Here is a 23,478-nt window from a genome sequence, read left to right on the forward strand (position 1 = left end):
CAATGCCTGTGAAAAACCCAAACCTGCCACCCTGTGTGACATTTTATTAAGGGGGGTGGGTAGAAGGTTATTCTCCATAGACAGGCAAGCTGTACGTCCCATAGCCACAGGCTGCTCCACCCGCTGGTTATTCAGCGGGTCCTGCTCAACCCTAGCCTGCAATATTGCGTCAATCACTTTGGCGAAACCCTCCATAACACATGATTGCTCTGTCGCCATGTTTGAGCACAACGGGAAAAGGGCATCCATTATTGCTTCCAGCGCCACCATTGAAGCTTCAGCAGGGGTAGATAAATTAAGTGACTCATATGGAGGGGTAATATTCACAGCCATTGATTCCTTCTCCAAGTTGCCATCACTGTCTAGAGACTCAGAAGTGGTTAGGTTTTTCCAAGTCAGGGGTGCAGGAAATGTTTGATGGCAAGATATCATCATATATAAAGTCTGGTGCCATCGAATCCCTCTGTATACCATGGCAAAGATTTAAAAGTGAGCCATTATTGTCGAACAATTAAGGTTTATAGCGCACTCCTCCTGATTTTTAATATGATTGTCCAGTGCCGCGGCTCCTTTCACCGCCGAATTAGTGGCAGATGCATTTTCGAAGAAAGTCTTTATTTTTGGTTGGGAATGGTCCATAAGGGCATTGCTCGCCCTACTGTCCTTTTACTGCTAGGCGTAACGCGAGAGGTACACTTGTTACTGTGAGGGCTCCCTGGACATTTTCCCCATAGTTTGGTGTCACTCTGTCATGTGGCTCTCTGAGGAACTTTTGAATTCTTTCTTCTTTTGGGTGGTATTGCCCATGGTCATGTTGGGAGCTTTCAGCAGGTTAACGGGCAGTTACTTCTAGCATGATGTGAATATCAAAGTACCAGTGATACGGGGACAATGGGAGGAAGGCCCCTGATGGCAAGCTCTAACCTCCCTGGACCACACAATCACTCCCCTCCATCCACTCCAATGATCAGCATATAATCCCAACCATTTTATGACTCACCATTTCCTCAAAGACTTTACCAGGTGTATTCTTTCAAGCCACCCGAGGTCCTAGTGCCTGCCACAGCCCCAAAGTGCTAAACACCAAACGCTCTGACTCCATACTATATGCACAGGAACACAGTAACGCACTCCTACGACACTGTTTCAGGAGGAGAGTTTTTATGTTTTAGCTCCTCCCAGGGGAGCACACGTTGAAGCCAGCATGTTGTTCAGAAGTTTGCAGCAAGCAACCATTAAAACCCGACAGTTTTGCAGAAATTCACTGCCGCTCCACGCAGTAACACACCCATACGACACTATGCCATTTTTGTGGCTGCCGATTCACGTCTCAAAATTGGGCAAAATTCCTCAAAATAGCCCTTTACCACTGACAAATACTTGTATTTATAAAAACATATTTACCATGGATTTTTCAGGTATCTCTATTTGTGCCCCTAGGCCCTCATGTTTCCCTCTTTTGAAAGTAGGTTTTTAATAAAAACATATCTCAAAATTTTCCACAATTCCTCAAATAATTCCATGACTAGTGGCACATACTTTTGTTTTTCAACTAAACAAGGATGGAACAGATTTAGCAGCATACAAATTTGTGCCCCTATGCTGTCATTGTGGCTATTCCAGTATATGAAGTGTTAGAATAAGAAACGCACAAGCACTGCAAAATCTGTTACAACCTTTGTTTGCAAGAAATCTTTCTACCGTCCAAATTCAACATTTCAGACTTGGGCTCAAGCCCCTGCATCACCACTCAACTGCGATCTTCGGAAAATCAATTTATCTCACTGTGACATTTATGGGAAAGGTAGAAATCCTTGGAACTGATTCTGTCCACATTGTACTCCTAGAAGCAAAATGTAAACTCATTCTATTGCTCCATAAAAAATAACAGTGACCATTCATAGAACGTCTGGAGGCCAAAAGAATGAAACAGTGCGCAGTATATATCAATATAACATATATTGCACATCACACATTTTGTTAGTTTTTTGGTCTACTTATGACAATTTCTTGTAATGTTGCTTTAACGAATACCATCAAGTATCAGTCTCTCAGGTCACTTCCTGTAACATAATTGTCTGTGATTTCCCACTGATGTCAATACATATGCAAATTAGGAACCACTGCACGTCCTTTGTCACAGAGGCTCTCAGACATCATAGAACCTGCCCTGGATATTGCTAAATTCTGTACACAAAATTGCCTACATCCTTTCCAGGGGTAGCGCCTCAACTGACCTCTGTTGCTGGCTTTATTGGCAGAAGCGTGTTGGTTACACGCTTCTGGCAATAAAGAGACTGTTCCCTCAATAGTCTGTTCATTGAGAAAATATCCCGTGATATTTCTTCTCCAAAGGTATATATGTTAATAAATGCAGATTTTTCACATACACTGGAAAACACTGTTGTGTTACACCATATTCCTCAAAAAAATGCATAAATACTGATGTAAATGGATTTTTAAAAACACTGGAAAAACACCACTGTAATGACGAAACATAAATACTGAAGACCAGAAACCCCAACTATAATCCATCTCAATGGAACATTGATATTTAATCCATCATGGTTACAGCATGTTTATAGCTGTATCAAGTCCATAGATCTTGAAAGCAGAATCACAATCGATCAATACAAATTAAAACATAATCCCAGCTGATGCGTGTTTTGACTTACATCTATACCTAGCTATGCCATTCACCAGCCCAATATTGCAGAACTGAGCCTAATAACTCAGTCATTACTAGCTCATCTTTTTCACTAAAATTTCATGGTACAGATTATATAGGTTGTGATTAATCAATAAGCATTCCTTCAATTCCAACTTTGATTAATCTGTGGATCAGAGTTTTTTAACCCCAGTACATGGTCATTAGTCAGCACAAGGGCTTACTTGATGTCCTGTCGGCTTCGTTCTTTCTCTACTCCCATTGTGGATAATATTATTAGTCTTGAAAAAAACCTTGGTGTAGGTCAGCTGTGATTCTGTTTTAATTTGTATGGATCAATTGTGATTCTGCTTTCTTCCTGTATGAACTTAATACGGCTATAAATCAGTTTTAACCGGCTATAAATCTGTTTTAACCTTGATGGATTAAATATCATTAATTGCACTCCTAAGTTAATCTTTAATGAGATCCATTCTTTGCATTGTTATTCAAGAACATTTGCCTTAATTATATGGAGTGAAACGCAAACTGGTCTGAGTACCATTTTCCATTTATCTTGTTCAGCGACGTTTGGCATCGCCACCCGTTCACTCAGACCGTTGACGCACTACTCGTGATTTATGCTCATACTCCATTTGATATCCATTTCATGTTTGCACCATATCTGATTGTGTGGCGACTAATGTAGATGGTGGTTGGTTTACCATGATGTTATTGTGGACACAATCAAGTGACTCAAATTCAAGAGCTCCGCAACCGGATGGTCTGGCCAACTTAGTGTTAAAACACAATCCTGATGTATGAGCTGAAATATTAATGTGCTATTTCCAAAAGGTAATTGGGGCAAATAAAATCCCATTCTCATGGAGGGAATCATGTCTAGTGCCTGTATTCACTCAAAATAATCAAGATAGCCCAAGCAATTATCGCCTATTGGTGCTTTTAGATGTCCCAGGCAAGATTTCTGCTCTAATTTTGTGTGGGCTGTAGACAAAAATCTCCATTATTCTCCAGCATGGGGTCTGGCATGGATTCACATGCTCATGAATATTCCTTTTCAGGCTGGGAATCCTTGGTAAAAGAAAATTCAGTTCCACTTTAAACTGTATTTCTCCTCTAAACCAATCACTGTCCACTGGATCATACTGCCCCCATCCAATGACAGTCCTCGCCCTTCGCCCCGCCTCTGGCAGCCATCTTCAGATTTCTACTGCACGCGTTGGTGTTGGGAGTCGTCGAGTTGCTCTCCAAGCTATTCTTTCCTTTTTTCCACGTTTTTCGTGGAAAGGTTTAATTTTTGTTCCATCGGAGCCCATGTGCTCCTATTTTCATCGGCCGGCAATGGGGACCCGTTGTCAGTGAAGTTGTGCGCCCCTCAAGGGCGATTGTTCGTCAAAGTTTCTGGAAGGCCGTCTTGGGCCTACTTGGCCTTATTTCGTGCCCTCTGGCCTTGAAGGAGGTGAAAAAGGAGGGTAGGACACTTTACAGGCCCTGCACCCAATGCGGGCTAAGAAACGTCTTTGTGGAGGACAAACATCTAAAGTGTCTATACTGCCTGCACCCGGACTTCAACAAGGATGGGCGCGAGATATACCTGGGCTTCTCGAAGAAGACGAAGAAAGACAGGTATTGGATGCTGGCAGCATGGCTCAAGTCGAGCCTCTGACACATGCTCCGAGCAGCATCATGCCTCACCCTGGACTGGTCGGTCCGAGGAGCGGTTTCCCTCTGGGAGGAGGTCTAAGTCCTTTGAGGATGCCCCTTCCGTGGGGGTGCAAGACAAGGCCAAGAACCGCAGGACCAATTTCTCCGGGTACGCTGCTGATGCGGGTCCCAGTTCGGATAGACCGCGATCGCAGTGCGCTTCCTGAGCCAGCCTGCAATCGTGTTCCTCCTCACCCCGGCCAAGTTATGAGAGAAATCAGAGAAAAAAGGCCAGAGGAGGAGAAGAATGCCTCACAGGCAAATCAGGCGCAGCAGAAGACACTGTCAACTGCTACGTCGACATCTTCTAGGGCGACCGCTATGGCGGGTGGTACCTACCCGACAAGGGGTGGTCCCTACAGCGCAGAGAGTATCCCTGCCTCCCATGCGCGACTTGGCACCTGAGGCAGCAGCGAAGGCTGCAGGCCCCCCTGGGGAAAGCTGGGGGCCAACTCTGGTTCCGGTACACAGCCCACAGGAGGGAAAAAGGAAGGGGCGTGGAGGCCCCAAAGCAGACCTGCAAGGTTTACTTTCAGCCAATGGACATCTCCTCCACGCACGATGACCAATTGTCTATCCACACAGTCCTCGAGGAGGACGGCGGCACAGGGCCTAGCACTCCATCATTCCCTCTTCAGCCGAGGGACATATCCACGGACATCCTGTCAACTCTCCACACCCTAGTGACGGAGATCCAGCAGAGGTTGCCTCCAGCACAGGCACCGGTTGTTCCGCAGGCCCCAGACCAGCCTCCATGCAAAAAGAGGAAGTGTCACCTGTCGATGCTGCATCAGCCTCCTCCACCACGTCGGGACCCGACTCCACCATCGGACCCAGATACACACACGGACACTGGTACGGAGACGGCCACGGAAACCAACGAGTTTGTGGACTTTGTCCCGGCAGACCACGAATCGCTGTACCTGGACGCCCCTCATAGTGGCTCTCCACCAGACTAGGTGGGATCATTCCACTCTATATCCAAGGACTCTGCGCTGTTCCAGCTGGTGCCTGAGGAAACCAAAAAGGAGGGCTTCCTATATCGGCTGTATCGCTCATCGTCTTTTCGCTCCTCCAGGGAGAAATCGAGGAGATACTCCACATCATACAGACAATCTCCCCGATCCTCCATGCAGGAAGCCTACAGGGGTCCCTCCAAGGCCTACGGTAGAGGAGTCCAGCGTCGCTGTCGCCCACAGGGCAAGGCAGGGCAGGGCGCTGGCGCCCAAGCAAGCCTGAACCGGCCAAGATGTCTGGCCCCCACTCGTGCATCTCGGTGGTAGGCTGGCTGACTGTGTTCGTCAGCGAGTGGAAGATCATCACCGACAGATGGGTGCTGGACGCTGGACGCTCTCTCCCAGGGACACAACTTGGAGTTGCAACGCAGGTGTTCTCGTATTCCACTGGTTCCCCGTCAGGAGCAGCACATCCGTCAGCTCTTGGAAGAAGTGCGAGCCACGTTACGGAAAGGGGCGATGGAGTTCATTCCCCAATGGTCCCGGGGCTCTGGAGTCTATTCCAGATACTTTCTGGTCAGAAAGAAGACTGGGGGGTTGGAGACCCATCCTAGATCTATGCCGTCTGAACAAGTACCTGAAGTCCCAAAGATTCAGGATGGTCATATTGCGGCACATGCGTGGCCAACTGGAGGAAGGGGATTTCTTGACGTTGTTGGACCTAGAGGATGCATACTTCCACGTCCCCATCCACAGGAAACATCGAAAGTTCTTACGGTTCGTGGTACAAGGCCAACACTACCAGTTCCTGGCCCTACCATTTGCCTTAAAGTTGGCCTGAAGAGTGTTCACAAAATGCCTGACCACGGTGGCGACCCACCTGCATCTGCAGGGTATACCCGTACCTGGATGATTGGTTGATACGTGCCCGCTCCCGGGAACTGGCCGACGAGCACATGAAGGAGACCGCCCGGCTACTGACGGAGCTGGGGTTCTTCGTAAAGTATCCGAAGTCCTGCTTAACGACATCGCAGAACGCGCTGTTCCTCGGCGCCAGACTCAACACAGTGGCCTGCCTGGCATCACCCTCGGAGGAGAGGCCAGTCGTCGGTGAAGACGGCCACGGTTCGGGCCATCATGTCGTTGCTGGGTATTATATCCTTCTGCATCTACCTCGTTTGTCTCTGCAGGTTGCAGATGCGACCCCTACAGGAATTCTTGGATGCAAGTATCCAGGAGTTTTGCGGACAAGATGCCCCTCAACGAGGAGTTCCGGTTGGGGGTGCGCTCCCACATCGTCCAGGAGATGGGATTTGAAACCCCACCATACCAGGTGATGGTCACCACGGACACCTCTCTGGAAGGTTGGGGGGCTCACACCGGACGTCTACACGACAGAGGTCTGTGGCTTCCGAAGGGAAGGATGTGCACATCAACATCCTGGAGCCACGGGCAGTGTTCTGGGCCCTCAAGTCCTTCCTACCGTATCTCAAGGGCAAGGTGGTGAGGATCTTCATAGACAACACCACCACCATGTTCTACATCAGGAAGCAAGGGGACACTTGATGCCCAGTGCTCTCAAGAAGGTTCAGGGATTGTGGCACTGGGCCATCGAAAAGAGTATGTTCCTGGTTCCTCTCCACCCTGCAGCCGTCAAGAGCACCATCACATACTCCCTCTGCAGGGAATTTGTGCCTGCCATGAGTGGGAGCTTTGTCAGGATCAGGTGGACCATCTGTTCGTCAAATGGGGTGGACTCCCAATCGATCATTTTGCCACGACAGCAAACTCCAAATGCCAGAAGTTGGGCAGCAGATTCCACCAACTGTGGAACTTTGGGGACGCATTCTCCTTCCCATAGGAGGGTCTGTTTATGTATGCTTCTCCCCCATTTCCTCTCCTGCTACATGTGATAAAAACACTCTGACTGCATCAGTGCAGGATGATACTCATCACACTGGCGTGGCCGAGGCAGATTTGGTATCCGGACCAACTCAGCTCGTCAGCGTTGCCACCAGTCGGTACTTCGGTACTGATCACCAGAGAGGGAGGCGGAATCCTTAATCACGACATAGGATATCTTACCCTGAAGGCATGGCTCCTGCAGCCGTAGCGATCAGAGATTTTGATCTGCCATCGGACTGCAGGGAGGTTCTCACCAAAGCAAGGGCGTCGTCGACACTAAAGTGCTATGCCATAAGTGGAAGCGTTTTTCTATGTGGTGCCGGTCGCAGAAGATTACCCCTCTGAGGCTCACTGCCCCACAGATTCTTCCATACTTGCTTTCCTTGACAAAAGCTGGTCTGGCTCACGCGTCCATCAAGGTACAACTGGCAGCCATCTCACGCTACACTAGATCCCTGTGAAGATCCTCGCTGTGGTCCCACAGACACGTCAAGGGGCTTTTTTGATCTTTCCCGCCGGTGAAGGCACCTGCCCCTGCATGGGAACTCAATGTAGTCCTGACAAGACTTATGGGAGCACCCTTTGAACCTATGCATCAAGCCCCACTCAAGTTTCTCTCATGGAAGACTGCATTCCTTGTGGCCATCACCTCAGCCAGACGAATGGGTGAGATCCAGACTCTGTCCTTCAAGCAGCCGTATCTGACTTTTCATGAATTGAGGGTGGTGCTGCGCACGCACCCCTCTTTCATGTCGAAGGGTCTGTCGAAATTCCACCTCAACAAAGCTTTGGTGTTAACCGGTTTCTTCCCGAAACCTTTGTCGCCGGCGGAAAGGACCTTGCATTCACTGGATGTTTCTCGTGTCTTGAAGTTCTACGTGGCATGCACAAAGAGTTTTCGGAAGACTTCTCAATTGTTTCTGAACTTTGAACCTGTGAATAATGGGAAGGCCTTGTCCAAGGCTTCCATCTCAAGATGGCTCTCAGGCTGCATCATGCACTGTCATCAGCTGGCTAACCGGCCTCTGCCGGCCGCCCGAGAGTCCACCCCACCTGAGCGATCGCTGCGACAACTGCGTTCCTTTTTAGTATACCCCTGTTCGACATCTGCAGGGCTGCGATGTGAAGGTCAATGCATACTTTCATGAGGTTCTACTGGATTAACATGGATTCCAGGGAGGAGTCCAGAGTCGGCCAGGGAGTGCTACGCAAACCTCTTTTCTTGAGGTGAGTCTGTTATAGGGCTAAATGTTAATTACTTCTGTTGAGCCTTGCCACCTCCCATAGTTGTGTAATGTGTATTGCTGTGTATTCTTTATTTATCAGCATGCGAATCCATGCCAGACCCCATGCTGGAGAAGGTTTAAGTTACTTACTTGGAACTATTGTTTTCCAGCATGGGTCTGGCATGGATTTGCTTTTGAACCCTCCCTCCAGACCCCTCTGCGCCTGTTCTTCGTCATACTGCCACTTTACGTGCTTAGCACACCTGAAGATGGCTGCCAGAGGCAAGGCTTAAGTAAGAGGACTGTCATTGGATGGGGGCAGTATGACCCAGAGGACATTGATTGGTTTAGAGGAGAAATGCAGTTTTAAGGTGAAAGTGAAACAGTTTTTTCTTTTACCGAGGATTCCCAGCCTGACAACAGGGAATATTGATGAGCATGTGAATCCATGCCAGACCCATGCTGGAGATCAATAGTTACAGGTAAGTAACTTAATCCTTTTCAAGCAGGCTTTAGGAGGGGTCATGGAATGGCACTAAATGTTCTCCTTCTCAAGATATTGACAAGACGGGCACATATTCAATAAGAACCCTGGTATGTGGCTTATATAGACTACTCAGCCACTTTCGATTCTGTTAGCTGCCCGTACCTGTAGGCCAACCTCCAAAAATGGGGTATTGCAAGTTGTCTCCTGTAGATACTGGCCCAATTGTACTCGGATAGGTCTGCAGTAGTTGGGTTGGATAGCAGTGGAGCTGTTTCAAGGAAAATATATATGAATAGAGGACTGAAAAAGGATGCCTTCTACTTCCCCTGTTGTTCAATTTGTATATTGCAGAATGTATTAAAGACCTCAATAACTTCCATCCCAAGTTTGGCAGCTCGCACATATGTAACCTTGCATATGCAGATGACCTAATACTGTTAGACCAAACACCTATTTGCCTGAAAATGTCACTGAGAGCGGTTATGGTATACTCTAAGCAACATGAACTGATAATCAATACGGCAAAGACAAAAGTCATGCAATTTGGGATAAGCAAAAAAAGAACACAAGTTTGAAATTTGATGAGTTTTCTCTGGAATGTTTTTAATCATACGTATATTTAGGCCATTTCCTTCTGGCCAGATATAATGAAGAGAAGGTATGAGACTTTTTAGCCAACAATATAATAACACAGTCCATGCCCTTATGGCGGATAGAGTATGAAGGGAATAATTCAAGCCTATGAGGGTTGTTTAATACCGACACTCGTGTATGCTATGAAGGCAGGCGTTGATAATCCAAGAAAACCTTTTGATATGTTGGAAGGAAAAATATGGAGACAAATATTTGGGATATCCAAAGGTGTCCCAATAGTGACCATTAGATTGTAACTGGGTATCATATCCACGTTCACCCTTGCAATGATTAGAGAGGCCACCTTTTATATAAAAATATGTAATGGTGATCAGTACCCTGTATGTATGGATTAATGCATTTACATAACGAGTGACAGCATTTATAGACATTACTGATTGGAAGATTGATTGGTTCAATAGTTATGTGCAATTGGTCAGACAATTTAAGACCCAGATGTTGTGATAATATATATATATATACTCTGGACATGTTACTGTCCAGAAAAATCACCCAGAACTCGGTAGCCATGACATACGTCGTAGGCAAGACGCAGCTGTATGTGAGGGGTCAGAAATGACCCATCCCTGACCCGTTCACACAACCACACAAACATCATACATCCCATCATGCACACATGACATCTCTGCACTGTATTGTGTAAAATATGTATATGGTATTGTGTAATATATGTAAAAAATGTGTAACTGTTTCCCATCTTGTAACTAATCTCTGCTCGCTCACTGTAACAAGAGCCACGATGTCCACGGGCTGTTGCACGCTCTACAAATTCAAATAAATAAATGAAAGACAGACACAAAGTTATGTTTTTTTGTTAAAGACGTTCATTAATATAAACAGGTTGGAAAAATGCCTCTATGACCCTGCTCTAAGAGGAATTTCCCAGCCTAAAACCAAAAACTAAGAATCTGTCTGTCAGGATGTCAGAAATCAAAACCGTCCCTATGTCCAAACATTTTATACTGACCATCATACTACAAACCAAATAATAAAGTGAGTAGCGAAATGTCTTTAACTTGATGTTTGCAGAAAGTGTTCATAACTGAAACTAGAACAGCTCCAACATAAACATTCTCCAAGGTAACGGAACCTTGATTCCAGAGGGTAGGTCCCTTCCCCTAGATTCTTCAATGGTATGGCAATGTTCCTCGGTCTAACAGTTCTTTGTGTCTTTTCTTGGGCCACAACAATACTGTTGAGTGAAAAGCTGCTTAGCCTCGTAATTTATCATTTTAGAAAGTTCCTTATTTGTTCAACAACCACTGTCCTTTCTTGGGACTTTTTGTAGGTTTGCAATTGCCTCGTATACTCCCCTGCCAGGACTTCTCATGCACTGGTTTACTCGCCTGCCAGGACTTCCTATTTCCATACATATATAAAAGTTTCTCTTTACATCCAAAATTGCATAGATCTTCCTTGGTTCAGTATATATAGTTATTTCAATGTTCGCTTTCAATTTTCCATGTATCTACATTCCATGCACTCATTGTTGGGAGGTCGTGTTTGTACTCTGCCTTTTTGATTTCTTATTGTTTCTGTCTGCAGCTTTACAATGTTCAAACTGTTTGGCGTGGTCACTGAAATGCCCAGCGGTCCCCACTTTTCTTTGGCTGACTCGCTGGCTCTGTGTGGCATCTTTGGTCCCGTTCGCGATTACACGCTGTAGTTTTGTCGCTGGATTTCCACTCTGGGCTGCTTGGACTTCTCTCTCGCTTCTCTTGCGGCTCTGCTCCTGCACACCTGCTTTCCTTCAGGCCCCAGTGAGGGTAACGCTGCTTCTTCTAGCTGCTGAATGCGCAGAAATCCTTCCGTGGTTCCCGGCATCTTTGCTGCACGTCCTGCTTGCCCCTTGTTACTTTACCTCTCTGCTGGTGAGCCCCTTGCCTCTGCCACACCGGCTCGTGCCTCCAGCTTCCACATGCCTCTGAAGGGAGATGGAACGTCTTCTCCTGAACAGCTGCTCTCAATAGTTTGGTTTCCATCTTTAAATGTCACGCGTACTGGTGCTTTCTGAAAGCAACTAGTATGCTTATTGAACTTGAGGCTCCTTCTGCTCTGCATAATTTCCTTCATCCTCCTCGTCCCAGGGGTTGGGTGGTTGTGGCAATTGGAGTCTGTTAATGTCAACTGATGTAAAGTACTTTAAAAAAAAAACTCTCTCACTGGTTCCATATGAAAAACAAGTTCTTTATGAAGGGGAAGTAGAACTGAAAAAGGTATTCTTGGAGCGTTTACTTTTTAGACCAGGTATGGGAGTTTGGCCTAAAGGTTGTTGAGAAAAGGTTACACTATCTTCCCTAAAGGGGGGGACCAGATGCATGGCGATGGGCCATTAGGGTATTGGCTATCAGGTATCAGGGGGTCTTTTTCATTGGCAAATTGGGAATACCATGTCTCATCCAATGAAACCATGACATTTCCCTGGTAGTTGTCTCCTCCCATGTGATCCTCCCTCATATAGTCGCCTCCAGGGTCAGGATCAGGTAGCAGCTGCCATCCCCTGGCCACATGGGGGGAGGTTATGGCTGGGGCCTCCGTGATGACACCATTGGATTCATCACACGTACCTAGCTCAGCCATTAAGCATTTTTTTCTGAAATTGCGATTTAATCTGCTGCCATGCTTTGCCACGCTTGGCCCAAGGATGGGCCTGCCACTGGAGGACAGAATCTGTAGATTTTCTAGTGAAAGGGGGACAATATGAAACAATAAGAAATCTGTTACTCCAGTGTGGGGCATGGAGTGGGGGTGGGATGTTCCATCTGGGAAGACTTGTACATTGTCCCTCCTTTCTGGTCACAGATAGTTTCTGGATACGATATCTTGAAGGGCAACAAGGATCGCTGGTGTAGGCATTGATACAATTTTGAATGATGATAGAAACAGTGAGCTTTAAGAGAGACCATGTTAAAAGTGCGATATATGGTAGAAATGTACACTAAGTTTTCATTAAGTTATACAAGATGTAGCGTAATCACAATAATTCTCTTGAGACGTGCGAAAGATGGGATCTCATTTAATTGACATTAATTGGGTGAATTAATTGATTTGAAGGGAATTTGTATTGATATTTCGAAGGGATTGTGTCCTCCGACGTATTCCTTATCTATGATATTTGTATCTCCAGCTTGCTGGCCTCGGAAACATTTTTCCCAGTAGAGGGCGCTGTGCGTCGACGTCCGTCGAGTAGGTGTTCCTCGACGACCACCGCATCGACGCCGACGTCATCATGCCTATAAATGGCCACGCGCAGCGACCGTTGCTCAGTTCCATTTTTCCGCGCTTCGTGTGCCTCGGAATACCGTTGCTCAGTTTATCAGTCGATATATATTCATATTTCCTCGAGAAAACCAACTCGTACTCGATGGCTTCCTCCTCGGACCCGACGACTCCTCGGTCCGGTTTAAAAAAATGCCGAGACTGTGGGAAGAAAATGTCGTTGACGGATCCTCACAGGATCTGTTTGTGGTGTCTGGGAATCGAACACCAGTGTTCGGAGTGTGAGGAATGCCTTTCCATGACGGCGAAAGCCTTGAAGGAGCGTAAGGGGAAGCTCGAGAGAGGTAAGTCAGTTTTAACTTCCTCGAAAGTTTCTGCGGTAGAGTCGAGACATTCGTCTCCTCACCGTCGAAAGCATTCTCGGTCTAGGTCTCGAAGTGGCTCCCACCACTCGTCGAGGTCTAGACACTCGAAAAAAAGACGAAGAAGATCCCCTTTATTGTCGTCTTCTAGTTCCCCTGAAAGAGTAAATTGCCCCACAAAACACAGCTCTCAAGCTGAGTGGGAGGAATTCAGAAAAAAGATGCTAAGCGTCTTCGAGAAAGCGGCCTCGTCCCCCTCGAAGTCAGCTGAGGGTGATACCCCGCGTGAAAAGCCCAAAAAATCTAAACGCCGCGAGTCAAAGCACCCAGCGAAAGAGTCGACCTGAAAGCGCCATGAGCCATCGGGAAGTAAAGCATCTTCGACTCCATCATCAAAGGCCCCTTGGAAGCATAGATCGGCGCCATCGACGCCGTTATCTAAGGGTTCTTCGCATCTGTCGATCGAGTCGACGCCGGCATCGACGCCGATAAAAGAAAGACCCACGGCTATTCCACAGCCAACGGTTACACCGAGAGCCTCCGACACGACGTCGAGAACGTCGTCGACATCCTCGAGCAGGATTCCAATCCTCTCGAGTTCTTCGAGGCCTCTTCCAGTTTTCTCGACGCCTTTGTCGGCGCCTTCGAGGATTTTTACATCGGCGTCGACGACATCGACCTTTTCAAGGCCTCTGATGATGGCTCCCTCTGCCTTAGAGATGGGTTTTATACCATTTCACAGACCAGAGCATCCCCCCTTAACTTCCATTTTTGAAGAAAGGGAAGATTCTGACCAAGAAAGGCCTTTTGGGCTGCAGAGGACCACATTACCTGAACCAGAGACTTTTGCCTCTGAGGAAAGAAGGTTAAAAGACCTTCGGGATGCATTACAGGAGGCAAGTGGCCTAGACACTTCCCCAGAAGTGGAATTTGTCAAACCAGACACAGGGGAACATGCTGATACCCCTTATAGAACCCTAATGTCTAGAATTATGGAGTTTATGGGTTGGTCTGCGCCTTCACCTGTTTTTCAACAGGATGACCTCAGATATTCTGGATAAAGGTCCACAGGAGGATCCTGTGGTTCCCTTTCATTCTGCTTTACAAAGAAAGATTGTAACTAACTGGGAAACTCCTGAAGTTGTCCCTGCGGTTAACAAGAAGTTGTCAGCGAAATATAGGGTATCTGCTGCTGACCCTGAATACCTATCTAAGCACCCTACTCCAGAGAGTCTTGTGGTCCAGGCTGCAACTTCATCAGGCAGTACTTCTGCTTACCCCACTGCTCCTCAGGATAGGGATGATAAAAAATATGATGCCATGGCTAAGAAAGTCTTCTCAGCCTGTAGCATGGGTTTAAAATCTATTAATGCAACTTGTACGCTCGCTAGGATCAGCCACACTCTTTGGGAGTGTGCTTCATCGGCAGCTGACTGCATACCGGAAGGAGAAGAAAGGGACGCATTTTTAAATATCATCAGAGATGGTAAAGATGCAATGTGTGAGTCCCTTCAAACTGGCATTGATTCTGCTGACAGTATCAGCAGGGCCATGGCGGCAAGTACCACAATCCGCAGGCATGCGTGGTTGAGAAAGTCCGGCTTTGCTTCTGACGTACAGGCCAGACTTTTAAATATGCCCTTTGACGGCTCTTCCCTATTTGGTAAAAAGGCGGATGACAGTTTGGAAAAACTACAAACATCTAAAGCAGCAGCTAAGTCACTAGGAGCTGCAATCCGACAAACTAATTTTCGTCCCTCAGGATCCTCTTGGAGAGGAAGGTCCTTTCGCTATTATTCCTCATATGGAAGAGGCAGAGGACGGCCGACTCAGAGACCAAGGAAAATGTACCCGTGGTGGACGGGGTAAAGGAAAGAAAGCCGCATCAGCAGCAGCAGGAGCAGGAGCCGCTTTACCTTCGGCAACTGCATCAGCCGCTCCCAAACCACTCTGAGGTCTCCCATCACAAGACACCTGTAGGGGGCAGGTTAACTCACCATCTGACGGAATGGCAGGCTATTACGTCAGATGCTTGGCCATTGGAGACAGTTGCCCAAGGTTACTGCCTGCCTTTTCTACGCATCCCTCAGAGACATCCACCGGGGAACAGCTCTCTGAAAGTGCGGATCCGCTCCTCTTGCAGGAAGTTGTAGACCTGCTAGAGAAAGGTGCCATAGAACCGGTACCTGTAGCGGACAGCAACAAGGGCTGGTACTCCCCCTACTTTCTCATACCAAAGAAAGACGGAGGACTGAGACCCATCCTGGACTTACGAGAATTGAACAAGTTCCTCAGGAAGGAGAAGTTCAAGATGGTAACTCTCTCTCAGATCCTTCAGACCCTCCAGCTTCAGGACTGGTTGGTATCTCTGGACCTTCAGGATGCTTATTTCCATGTGCCAATCCATCCCAAGCACAGGAAGTACCTGAGGTTCGCAAATGGCAACTCTCATTATCAATTTTGAGTTCTGCCATTTGGGCTGACCTCCGCCCGAGGGTCTTCACCAAGCTAATGTCGGTTGTGGCTGCAAGTCTAAGGAGGGAAGGGAGTCACGTCTACCCCTACCTAGACGATTGGTTGTTCCCTCAATTTAAAGAAGTCACAGATGATACCATCACAGAGACTCCAGTTCATTGGAGCAGTCCTGGACACGTCCCTGGGAAAAGCCTCGCCACCAGAGGTGAGGGCTCAAGATATTCTGCAGATGGTCTCCAGATTTCAAAATGCCCAACGTCTCCCAGCCTACGACTTTTTGAGGTTGCTAGGCCTCATGGCATCCTGCATATTCCTTGTGCCAGAGGCTCGCCTGAGAATGAGATCCCTTCAGTGGGCACTGATTACTCAGTGGTCACAATTCTCAGGGAGGATGACAGATCTCCTCCGGATTCCGGACAAGGTAGCCCACGACCTTCAATGGTGGGCCTCTCCAGAGAACATCTTGAAAGGAGAACTGTTTTGGCAACCATGGCCGGAGATAACAGTAGTCACAGACGCCTCACTCACGGGGTGGGGAGCCCATGCCAACGACTTGACCATCAGCGGTCGTTGGTCTCCATCGGAGTCCAGGCTACACATCAACCTGTTGGAGCTGAGAGCCATCAGACTGGCACTGAAGTCTTTTCTGCCGTCTGTACGGGGGAGAAACGTCCTGATAATCACGGACAATACAGTGGCCATGCACTACCTCAACAGAAGAGGAGGCGTAGGGTCACTGCCACTGTGCAGAGAGGCGATGCAGCTCTGGTTTTGGGCAATTCAGGAAGGAATCTCTCTTTCGGCAATTCACCTAGCCGGAGAGAAGAACTTGACAGCGGACGCTCTGAGCAGGCAGAACACAGTCTCCCACGAATGGGAGATAGCTCAGGAAGTCCTTCAAGAGATCTTCGCCCTTTGGGGAACCCCTCAAATGGACCTGTTCGCCACCAGTAGGAAGTGCGACAGATTTTGCTCAAGGGAATTTCCCCTGAGAGGAGCTCTAGGAGACGTGTTCGTAGTGGACTGGGAGTTCCCACTTCTGTACGCGTTTCCTCCGGTCCCTGTCATTCCTCAAATGATCAGGAGGTTGAGAAGGTTTCGGAAGACCATAATCCTAATTGCCCCGGATTGGGCCAGGAGAACGTGGTACCCAGACCTTCTGGACATGTCCATCTGTCCTCCAATTCGTCTACCGTACAGAGAGGATCTTCTCTCGCAGAAGGGAGGTCAGGTTCTCCATCCAGCCATCAAGACCCTCAACCTTCACGCTTGGTATCTGAAAGGTTGAGGTACAAGGGTTGGGACCTTCCAGATGACGTCATGGAGGTGTTGCTTTCGGCCAGAAGACTGGCAACTAAGACTCTATACCGCTGCCGTTGGAATAAATTTTGCAGCTGGTGCAGAGAAAAGAACATCGAACCCTTTTCATGTGGTACACCTGCGGTGTTATCCTTCTTACTTTATTTGGCAAATTCGGGCCTTCAAATTGGCACTATTAAGGGCTATCTCGCAGCGCTATCGATCTTTAAGCGCACTGCAGAGGAGCCGTCGTATTTCAAAATTCCATTGGTAATACAATACCTGAAAGGTGTAACTAATGTTTACCCTCCAAGCCCATTCCAAGTTCCCTTTTGGGACTTAAATCTAGTTTTAAACTTCCTAAAATGTGCTCCTTTTGAACCACTCCACTCTTCCTCATTGAAGTTTCTCACCCTCAAAACTGTTTTATTGGTAGCATTAACATCTGCTAGAAGGGTTAGCGAGATACAAGCCCTGTCTTGTAAACCTCCTCATACAACTTTTCACAAGGACAAAGTAGTGCTACAGGTGAAGCCTAACTTCCTCCCAAAGGTTGTTTCGGAATTTCACATTACTCAGAAGATTACTCTACCTTCATTCTATCCTCCTCCCCATCCGGGGAAAGAGGAAGAGAGACTACACAGGCTGGACCCTAAGCGAGCCTTGAGTTTTTATATCAGTAGACTTGCTAAAATTAGACAAGCAGACCAACTCTTTGTAGGTTACGCAGGACATAAGTTAGGATTACCAATAACCAAACAAACCATCTCCAGATGGATTATTTTAGCCATTCTGGAATGCTACAAACTGGCAGGGAAAGAGCCCCCTCAAAATCTAAGGGCTCATTCGACCAGGGGTATTGCAGCATCCTCAGCTCTTCAAAGAGGGGTACCAATTAGAGACATATGTGCGGCTGCCACATGGTCGTCCGCACATACCTTTACCAAATTTTATAGTCTGGATTCCTCCTCTAGTCAAGAGACTAGATTTGGCAAAGCTGTATTACACTCTGTTCATTCTTAAAGGGTAATATGGCATCTCTTACTCCCGCCTCCAGTCACATACCACTGCTATGGGAGTCTATCATAGATAAGGAATACGTCGGAGGACACAATCCCTTCGAAGAACAAGTTCCTTCTTACCTTGTAACGTTCTTTCGATGGGATGTTCCTCCGACGTATTCCTTATCGTCCCTCCCATCCATCCCCGCAGTAACATTTCCCTTGTGGTTGCAGCTTACGCTCCTTCAAGGGTAGTAACCATTCATACAATAACTACTTTACTCTACAAAACGGAACTGAGCAACGGTCGCTGCGCGTGGCCATTTATAGGCATGATGACGTTGGTGTCGATACGGTGGCCGTCGAGGAACACCTACTCGACGGACGTCGACCCACAGCGCCCTCTACTGGTAAAAAATGTTCCGAGGCCAGCAAGCTGGAGATACAAATATCATAGATAAGGAATACGTCGGAGGAACATCCCATCGAAAGAACGTTACAAGGTAAGAAGTAACTTGTTCATTTGTATGCGAGTGGACATGTGTTTACATTTTAAATGGTAAACTCTTATCACACTTTTATAATAGATTTATTTTTTAATTGGCAGTTAACATATTTTAGCAATATCCCTCTAAATCCTGCAGATAGTCCAGAAGCACTTCGTTCTCCTACTCTTTGGTCTGAATTATTGGAACCACATCTCCCTTACACTGAGAGCCAGTTTAATGACTAGTATCATTGGCTCAATTTAGATTCCCCACAGGCTATCTCACCAGAGTGCTTGCCATTTGCCAGCCCAGGTACAAACGTTTTTGGGAAAGATCCCATCACGTTTGAATGCTTGACTCTCCTGAACTCATTCCTACTGTACCTCCACATGGGACTAGACATTAAAATGTTTAGAAGAGCATTGATCCATGTACCTTTCCACCCATGGCTCTAGCTCATGGACGTGGTTTTCCAGTTTCACAAACTGCTCTAAACCCTGCCCCGGATTTCTTCTAGCGATCTGAATTGGCCAACTGGTGGTGTGAGTCCACAGCAAGAAAATTAAATAAATGGACCATTTGATTCCAGCTGTCATGCCAAGAGGCAGGGAATACGATTTGTTTATTTATTGTTTGCTTGTTAGGTGCTTATACAATAAAAATATACTGTTTCAAAGCGCCCACAGGCCCGAATACAGCACAATATTAAGAGCAGAGGGCGAGGGACAGACTTAATAAGCCTTGTGAGTATTCAGAACGTGCAAGTGCGAAAAGGAAGAGGGGGTAAGTGCTGGGTCGTCCAAGCTCAAGGGTGAGCCATGGAACGAAGTGCTACGAATGTTGATTGCTACACTGCCTGTGCCATGGGAGGTGTGAGAGTCTCCAGGGCGGAGGGTGTGTCGATGCAAAGTGCTGTGGATAGACAGGAGCTGGGGAGAATTGGTGTGGGAGTTCAAGGCCCAGAAGATGCATAAGGCTCAAGGACACCAATACAGCAACTGTGAGATTAGCAGAGGAGAGAAGGAGGAGGAAAGTGATCCTGCTCAAGTCGCAGAGAGAGGGGGAGGCTATTCCAAAGGAGAGAGCCCGCAGAGGAAAGGGAGTATTTAGTGAGATAAAGTTGAAGATCATGTGGTCCCCTGGCCCAGACAGTCTTGTGGATGATGCAGAGCGATTTGAATTTAATCCGTGCAGCAACCGGGAGCCAGTGAAGACTGTTTAGCGGAGGAGAGATGCAGTCCCTGGGCTTAAGGCCAAGAATAAGTCTTGCTGCCCTATTCTGGATAAGCTGAAGGGGTCGCAGAGTGGAAAAGGCAGATTCAGGAAGAGGCTGTTACAGTAGCCCAGTCTAGAGAGAACCAGGGCTCGAGTCACATTGAGCCCCTGAGGGAAAGTGAGAAAAGGTAGAATTCCTTTGAGAAGGAAGAGCTGATAGTTGGACTTCTTGGCAATGTCCTGAGTGTGAGGGAGGAAGGAGAGAGAGGAGTTGAAGATGATTCTAACGTTTCTGGCTTCAGTTGAAGGCGCAGGGGGAGAGCCCAAGGAGGAAGGCCAGAGTGAGGGGAAGGAGGGAGCAGGGGTCCAAATGGGAAGGCTCTCAGTTTTACAGGCGTTGAGGCAGAGATCATTGAAGGCGCACAAGGACTGGATGGCAGATGGGCAGTCATGGATGATGGAGGGTGAAAGAGGGTCAGTAGGGAGTCTGAAGAAGAGCTGTGTGTCATCTGCGTAAAACTGGAAGTTGGAGGAAAAGGTGGAAATGAGGCGTGCAAAGAGAGAAAGGTAGATGATAAAGAGTCGGGGGGAGAGTATAGAGCCCTGGGAGACACCACAGGAGGTGATGGAAGTAGTAGAGGAGAAGGGGCCCAGGATGACTTAGGAAGAACGGTTAGTGAGGAAAGAGGACAGCCAATCCAGTGTACGTTCCAAGATACCAATGTATCATGGAGCCTTGTATGAGGATGGAATGGTTAACTGTCAAATGCAGAGGAAAGATCGAAAAGGATAAGGACAGCTGGGGAATTAGAGTCCAGAGATGCGAGCAGTTCTTCACCGGCGTTCAGAAAAACAGTTTGTGCCTTTAGATGCTCAAAGTCCAGATTGATGGTCGTGGAGGCCACCAACAAGTTCAGTGTGAGAGTTAAGTTGGGGCAAGGCCAGCTTTTCAAGTAGCTTCCCCAGGAAAGGGGTGATGGAGCTAGGGCGGTAGCTGGCAGGGCAGGTAGGGTCAGAGGAAGGTTTTTTCAGGAGTGGGCACACAAGGGAGTGCTTGAGGGGGGAGGGGAAAGATCCAGTGGCAAAAGAGTGATATCAGAAATCAGCGAGAGCAGGGGCAAGAGAGCCAATGTTATCCTTGATCGTCCTGGATGAGCAAGGGGGAGACCTGTTTAGAAGAGACCTTCATGGAGCGGGCAACTCTGGTAACTTCTTCAGGTGTGACAGGAGAGAAGGAGGAAAAAGGGGAAGGTGAAGGAAAGGGGATAAGGGGGTAAGGGATGGTAGAGAGGGTGAGTAGCATGTCCTGAGTTTTGGTGGCAAAATGTGAGGTCAGTGCATTGCAAAGGGCCTGGGAGGGAGAAGGGGAGGAGGAGATTGCAGAGGGGTTGGCTAGTTCCCTGCAGATTTTGAAAAGTTCAGCCGAGTTATTGGATGCGCCAATAACTGGATTGCAAAATTAAACCTCCCTTGGGATTAAGAATGAACACAGGGAAAACCTCTGGAGAAATTGCTTTTTTCATGCGAGGGATGTCAGCATAAAATGGCCTTGATTGTTTAAAGTACCAAAAAGAAGCAATTAACCTGATGACAATACAACCATTGGTGATCATGCCATCTGCCATCCTGAAGAGAGCATTCGGGAGGTAACGTGCTGTGATTATCCAGTTGGCCTGTAGCATCAAAACCATAATTCCAGTCTTGGCACAGGTATGGCACCAGAACCCCATATATACGACAACAAGGATACATTTAGGTCAGCGAGAGTCTCTTTCTGTAAACCTATATAAGCATTTAAATTGTTTTTTCAGTGAGGGCAGTGTGTGAGGATGTATAACTTCAACTGATGCACTGAATGTCTAGAACTGCCTGTGTGAATATAGTGTGAACATTTGTAGTGTGTGTGAAAAGTGCCAAATTTAAACCTTTTAAACATGGACATACTAGTACAGGGCAACGTCAACCTGGGCAGTTTGGGGGATGGATCTACTCACACTGTCCTGCCAATCTGCGCCTGCCCTTATTTTTATTTCTCTGAAGATAAAAGCCATTTCTGTTCAAAATATAGAGAATTCGGACATAGGTTTTAATATAATTTATTCTAAAAACTGAATATCACTATGACATTTGTATCATGTTATCCAACAGCCATTATTTGTTGACTCGATAACCTTCCTTACTTTTGAAGTGATAACCTACGGAGCGATGGGGGCGCTTTGGCCACCTGGGTATCGCAGCAAAGCAGTTTGAGTACTGCCCTCTAGGTAAATGAGCTAACCTGCCCCAAACACCTGAGGTCTCATGTGCATCTCTGTCTTTGTGTTTCCTTCCACGTGAAGCTTCCCATCTCGGAAACTGGAAGGAAAAAGGAGAAAGATCTGGTTTCCAAGGAAATTGAGAAACTGCGCACCTCTATCCAGACCTTGTGCCGCAGTGCCCTCCCGCTGGGAAAAATCATGGACTACATCCAGGAAGACATGGACGCCATGCAAAATGAGCTGCAAATGTGGCGCAGTGAGAACAAACTGCATGGGGAGTCCCTGCTCAGAGAGCAAAGGTAAGGAGACTGGAAACTCGGTGGTTTGTGTTAAGGGGGCAGGGATTGAGACATGCACACAATTATAGTGGGGCAGAGATAAGAAGAAAAACAGGGAAACGTACAGCTGCAAAGAGAATAGACGTAAACAAGGGGCAAAGGTGAGGATCAAGAACGCATCCGGGGTAGAGGGACAAAAATCGGTAGGAGGGGCAGAGGGAAGGAAACTAGCCCCCAAGTAGGGGAAGAGGTAGTCTGATAAGGTGCTATGGAAGGGGAGATGAACACAGTGGGGAAAAGGACAAAAAAGCTACAGAGAGGTAGAATTAGGGGATCAAAAGCTAGTGACCTGCAAAGATTTGCATGTAGCTAGAGCAAGACGGAAGGAAAAGGAGCAAGGCAATAAGGCAGATGAGGTTCTTACATTATAGGTTGAGTCCATAACGGGATAAAATTAAACTTATTGAGATCTAGGGAAGGCTATTAAAAGCTGGAGACTGGTAGGCGTTACTTGGTCAGGAGTTGAGGTGAAGATGTCGGGTGGATATGGGGCATGTGATGGAGCAGAGGCAAGGGATAAATGGAGCAAAAGAGGGCATAGTTAAAAAGAGAGTGGGCTAGCAAGGTGCTGAAGTACAGATGCAATGTGCTCTGAAACTGCCCAAGGGCAAATGTAAAGGGATCCAGAGCTAGAGAAGGATAGAGGAAAAGCAAAAGGGAACTGCTGTGCAAAGGTAAACCAATCGGAAGCCAGAGAGAACCAGAAGCAGAGCTGCATGTTGCAAACTAGAAAATAAGAGGGAAGCTGAAAGGAGAAATGGCTTGGGAGATTTGGCAAGAAAGAAATAGTCCGGAAGTCATAAGGAATCCTGATACAACTGAAGGCCAAAAACGAAGTATAATAGTTTTGGTTAGCATAGAGGCAAGTGTAGAAACGTATGTTGCTATAGAACTTAATAGATGGGTAAAGGTAGTTAGCATAGATGACCAGACTGGTAGGTAGAAGTGAAAAAAGCAACACAAATTAAATGGGGACAATCACATGGGAGACAGGGGAGAATGAGTAAGCTGCTGAGCTCGGAATTGGCACAGCTTTTTAAATGGGCATGAGAAATCATGTTGAATCTGTATCAGAAGGGAAATGGGGTCCCAGAGGGTCTGCCTCTGCTGGTTTACTGTCTTTGCTGTCGCGTGGTCTACCGCGGAAACCCATGCTCAAGCAGTGATCCATCTTGCATATGCTTAAGTGTGCATAGTAGGGAGTGAGTGATTTCAGAGTATTT

At 47.2% G+C, this 23,478-nt stretch overlaps 1 protein-coding gene across 4 annotated transcripts in view; it reads left to right on the top strand.

The window, feature by feature from the left end:
• Positions 1-23,478, top strand: part of TRAF3IP1 (TRAF3 interacting protein 1) — a 1,297,461-nt gene that overhangs the window by 1,257,364 nt on the left and 16,619 nt on the right. For all 4 annotated transcript variants that reach the window (XM_069616014.1, XM_069616012.1, XM_069616015.1 and 1 more), the window contains one exon: positions 21,999-22,216. In XM_069616014.1, the coding sequence (XP_069472115.1) occupies positions 21,999-22,216 (218 nt within the window). The remainder of the gene's footprint in view (positions 1-21,998; positions 22,217-23,478) is intronic.

Source organism: Ambystoma mexicanum, chromosome 9 (assembly GCF_040938575.1).
Source record: "Ambystoma mexicanum isolate Mex_15411 chromosome 9, UKY_AmexF1_1, whole genome shotgun sequence".
NCBI lineage: Eukaryota > Metazoa > Chordata > Amphibia > Caudata > Ambystomatidae > Ambystoma > Ambystoma mexicanum.